Below are 4,299 nucleotides of genomic sequence, written 5' to 3'. Positions count from 1 at the left end.
AGAAGGAGGAGCTATTAGGAGAGGGAGGGGCCACTGGGATAGTGGGGGAGGGGCAGCTTGCGTGGGGGGGCTCTGCCCTCCCCTTCACTCTATCTTGTCCCCCACCCCCGGGTCCTTTCCTCCATCTGGTCCAGCCCATCTGGCCCCCTGTGGGGTGACGGGGATGGACTCCCTCTCCCCCCCCCTCAAATCTTCCCTCCCAGGTTCGGGGTGCAAGGGCTGAGGCTGCTGCTGTGGGCGGGGGGGGCCCTCAGCGGGGTGAGGAGCAGGATGTTGGCCTAGAATTTTAGGTCCCCCCACAAATTTGAGCCCTGGGTACCTGCCTAGTTTGGCTGAGGGTGAATTTGGCTCTGAGCTGGGAGTGCTTTCCCCTGGGAGCCAGGGCTGGCCCCATTGCCCCAGGGCGGTACTGGGGGGCGGGGCTGCAGGCAGCGGGGCAGGGGGCAGAAGGGGGCTCTCCCCGGGCAGACAGGGTTGGCCCCATTGCCCCAGGGCGGTGCTAGGGGCTGGGCTGCAGGGAGCAGGGCGGGGGGCAGCAGGGGGCTCTGCCCGGGCAGTCAGGGCTGGCCCCATTGCCCCAGAGCAGTGCTAAGGGCTGGGCTGCAGGGAGCAGTGCGGGGGGCAGAAGGGGGCTCTCCCCGGGCAGTCAGGGCTGGCCCCATTGCCCCAGGGCGGTGCTAGGGGCTGGGCTGCAGGCAGCGGGGCAGGGGGCAGAAGGGGGCTCTCCCTGGGCAGACAGGGCTGGCCCCATTGCCCCAGAGCAGCGCTAGGGGCTGGGCTGCAGGGAGCAGTGCGGGGGGCAGCAGGGGGCTCTGCCCGGGCAGTCAGGGCTGGCCCCATTGCCCCAGGGCAGCGCTAGGGGCTGGGCTGCAGGGAGCAGGGTGGGGGGCAGAAGGGGGCTCTCCCCGGGCAGACAGGGCTGGCCCCATTGCCCCAGGGCAGCGCTAGGGGCTGGGCTGCAGGGAGCAGGGCGGGTGGCAGCAGGGGGCTCTGCCCGGGCAGTCAGGGCTGGCCCCATTGCCCCAGAGCAGCGCTAAGGGCTGGGCTGCAGGCAGCGGGGCAGGGGGCAGAAGGGGGCTCTCCCTGGGCAGACAGGGCTGGCCCCATTGCCCCAGGGCAGCGCTAGGGGCTGGGCTGCAGGCAGCGGGGCAGGGGGCAGAAGGGGGCTCTCCCTGGGCAGTCAGGGCTGGCCCCATTGCCCCAGGGCAGCGCTAGGGGCTGGGCTGCAGGGAGCAGGGCGGGGGGCAGCAGGGGGCTCTGCCCGGGCAGTCAGGGCTGGCCCCATTGCCCCAGAGCAGCGCTAAGGGCTGGGCTGGGAGCAGTGGTACCCCAGGCTGGAGGAGATGGAGGGGGCGTGACACACACGCACTGACCCGGGCACAGGGCCTGGTTCTGATCTTGCGGCCGGGGATCCCCCTCCCGCGCTGCCTCCGCTCCCCGACTCCCTCTGCCCTGATTGGCTCGGGGCTGGCAGCCGAGGGGACAGGTCTGAGCAGACACGGACGGGGAGAAGTTGGCAGAGAGGCGTGTGCCTTGGGGCAGAACCGAGAGCATGTGGGCGACTCTGGGCCCCTCGTCCCGCTGCCCTGACGCCCGCCTGGGCCCGGATCCCCCTTCCCCTGCCAGGATGCTGCTCCCTCTACTCCTCCCCTGGGCATGGGGGGCCCTGGCCGGTAAGTGGGGACCCGCCCCTGCCATTTTTGTTACTGGGCTGGTGGGGATGGTGTAAAGCCGGGGCGGGGTGCAGCACCACCTGGGGCTAGTGAAGGAGGAGGGGGAGGCGGGTTAGTGGTCAGCAGGGAGATTCTGGAGCCCGGGAGACTCATTAATCTCTCTCCCCACCCGCTTTGTTCTCCACTTGTTTTCTCTTACCCCCACCCCTGCAGCCTTCCCTCCTGTCCCCCCAGGGTTTGTCACCTTCCGGGTGCTCCTAACCTCCCGATTCCACAACGCCAGCTCCGCGGACATGGAGCTGAAGGCCCTGCTGGGCGACCTGGAGACCCACTCCCTGGACTGCAGCACCTGCCAGGTCCGCTTCCGGCAGCCCTGGGCCCAGCAGGGCCTGACCCCGAAGCAGTGGCAGGACCTGGAGCTGCTGATCCATCGCTCCCTGTCCGACTTCATCCTCACAGTGACCAGAATAGCTCAGCAGCAGGGAATGGGCTGTGAGTACGGAGCCAGCTGAGGGGATCCCTCCCCACACCTACTGGGGGGGTGTGTGTGCTGAGAACTGACACACTCAACACAGCCACTGAGTGTGTCGGCGGGGTAAAGACAGCCAGTCCCTGGCCCTTAGGCTGATTGGAGCTGGTGGCCCCCAGAGGGGAAAGGCCCCGCGTCCCACTCCCTGAGCCGAGTCTCCTGGTCTTTCCTGACATGGAGCCTGACCCTTTGAAAGCAGGTCATGTGGGCGGGGGTCTGTATCTCAGGAACCCCGTGACCAAGGGACCCCAAATTTGCACGACAGCCTCTGCCTCAGGCCCCGTTGTAACGCAGCGATTTTCGAGCCAATCAGGCTGCATGTGAGCCTCAGAGCACTTCGAACAATCAATTTTAAACAGAAATGGCAACGTACCCGTAACTCCAGCCAGGGCCGCCCCACAATCCTGCCGCCGTCTTGTGGCCAAACATCCTCATGGCACCTATCACGCACCTTTATTCCCCCGTCTCTCGATTTCTGCCCCCCCCGGATAACCTCCAGATGCTCCTCCTCATCCCCCCTGCCCTTTCTGCTCCAGACCCCTTTGTTACCCAGGCCTCCCTCGGCTGCGAGCTGCACCCCAACGGCACCTCGAGGGGATTCTATGACGCTGCGGGGAATGGCAAGGGCGTCGTGAGCTTTGAGGTGGACGTGGGCACCTGGGTCGCTCGTTCAGAGGATAAGCTGGCGCTCCACGCCCGGGACCTTCTCAACTGGGATAAGAGCGCATCCACCAGGCTTCAGTTTTTTTTTAGAATAACTTGCATCTATCTGCTCAGGACGTTTGTCGTGTACGGGAGAGAGTCTCTGGAGAGGCAAGGTGAGGCTGGTCACCATTCCCTGCTCGCTGAGATGCAGCCACCTCTGGCGTCAAGTGCGGGGCTGTTTATCCAGGGACCCCTGGCCTGGTGTACAAATGCAGCTGTAGCTGGGGTGGAGCACCGTAGCCATTTCATAGCCGCACCGCACAGCCGTTTAGGACAGGAAGTGAAGGGGGATTCCCTCACCCCTGGTAACTGCAGGGGACAGAATTGGGGCCTGGCCAGGACAGTGGGGCCAACGCCTGACCCCGGGGGATGGAGCTGGGTTTGGCTAGTGAGTCCCTGAGGCTCAGACTGAATCGTCCCCTCTCCCCCGCCCCGTCTCTCTCCCCCTGTCTCAGAGCGGCCGGTCGCCGTGGTGTTTGCCCGAGCGCCTCCCGCAGCCGGGACCCCCGCGCCGTTACTGCTGGTTTGCCGGGTCACCGGTTTCTACCCCCGGCCCATCCGCGTGGCCTGGCTGCAGGACGGGGAGGAGGTGGGGCCGGGAGGGCGGCTGAGCTCCAGCGGGATCCTGCCCAACGCGGACCTGACCTACCAGCTGCGCAGCTCCCTGGCCGTGGAGCCGGGCGACGGGCACAGCTACACCTGCCGGGTGGAGCACAGCAGCCTGGGGGGCCAGAGCCTGCTGATCCCCTGGGGTAGGTGCACGTCTCCAGGGCGGTGTGGTCGTGGTCTCTGGGGGCTTTTCCTGCACGTCCTGAGTGGGACGGGGGTGGGTCCAGGCAGCGGGATTCGGGCAGAGGGAAGCAGAGGGGTGAGTGAGGGTTGTGGGGATGGACCAGGGGGAGCAGGATGGAGGAGCTGAGGGGGACGGGACAGGACTGGGGTGCGGGAGCAGGGTGGGGGCTGAAGGAAGCGCGAATGGGACAGGGTGGAGAGATCTGTGAGGAGTGGGCCTGTTCCCGCTGCGTCACCCCCTGTATTTTACAGAGCAGGGCAAGGGCTGGGGCCCCGGCCTGGCTGTGGGCATCACCCTGGGGGCTCTGGCCGTAGCCGCCGTGGCCGCGGTGCTGTGGAGGAGCAGACGCAGGTGAGTCCTCTCCCTCTCAGGGGTGCGGGTGGGGCCTTTACACCCCCTAACCCATCCCTCTGCTCTCTCCTTCCAGAGTCTACCAGGACGCTGGACCAGGGGAGTCCAGTGCTTCAGGGGGCAGCACCGGCCCAGGCGTGGGCATTGGCCCGTCTCCTGAGGACATGGACCTTGGGGCTGGATCCATGCCTGGCTCCAGGGCTGAGGGCCCCGAGGGCAGGACTGGATCGGGGCCCTGGGAGATCGGG

At 66.9% G+C, this 4,299-nt stretch overlaps 1 protein-coding gene across 1 annotated transcript; it reads left to right on the top strand.

The window, feature by feature from the left end:
* The first annotated feature begins 1,627 nt into the window (after positions 1-1,627).
* On the top strand, positions 1,628-4,055 carry LOC140904489 (antigen-presenting glycoprotein CD1d-like). The gene is made up of 5 exons (XM_073326871.1): positions 1,628-1,673; positions 1,887-2,165; positions 2,739-3,020; positions 3,363-3,659; positions 3,952-4,055. The coding sequence occupies exons 1-5, from the start codon at positions 1,628-1,630 to the stop codon at positions 4,053-4,055; spliced, it is 1,008 nt and encodes a 335-aa protein (XP_073182972.1).
* The last annotated feature ends 244 nt before the right edge of the window (positions 4,056-4,299 follow it).

Source organism: Lepidochelys kempii, unplaced genomic scaffold (assembly GCF_965140265.1).
Source record: "Lepidochelys kempii isolate rLepKem1 unplaced genomic scaffold, rLepKem1.hap2 scaffold_137, whole genome shotgun sequence".
Lineage (NCBI taxonomy): Eukaryota > Metazoa > Chordata > Testudines > Cheloniidae > Lepidochelys > Lepidochelys kempii.
The sequence above is the reverse complement of the archived record's forward strand: the minus strand, read 5'-3'. Positions and strand labels throughout refer to the sequence as shown.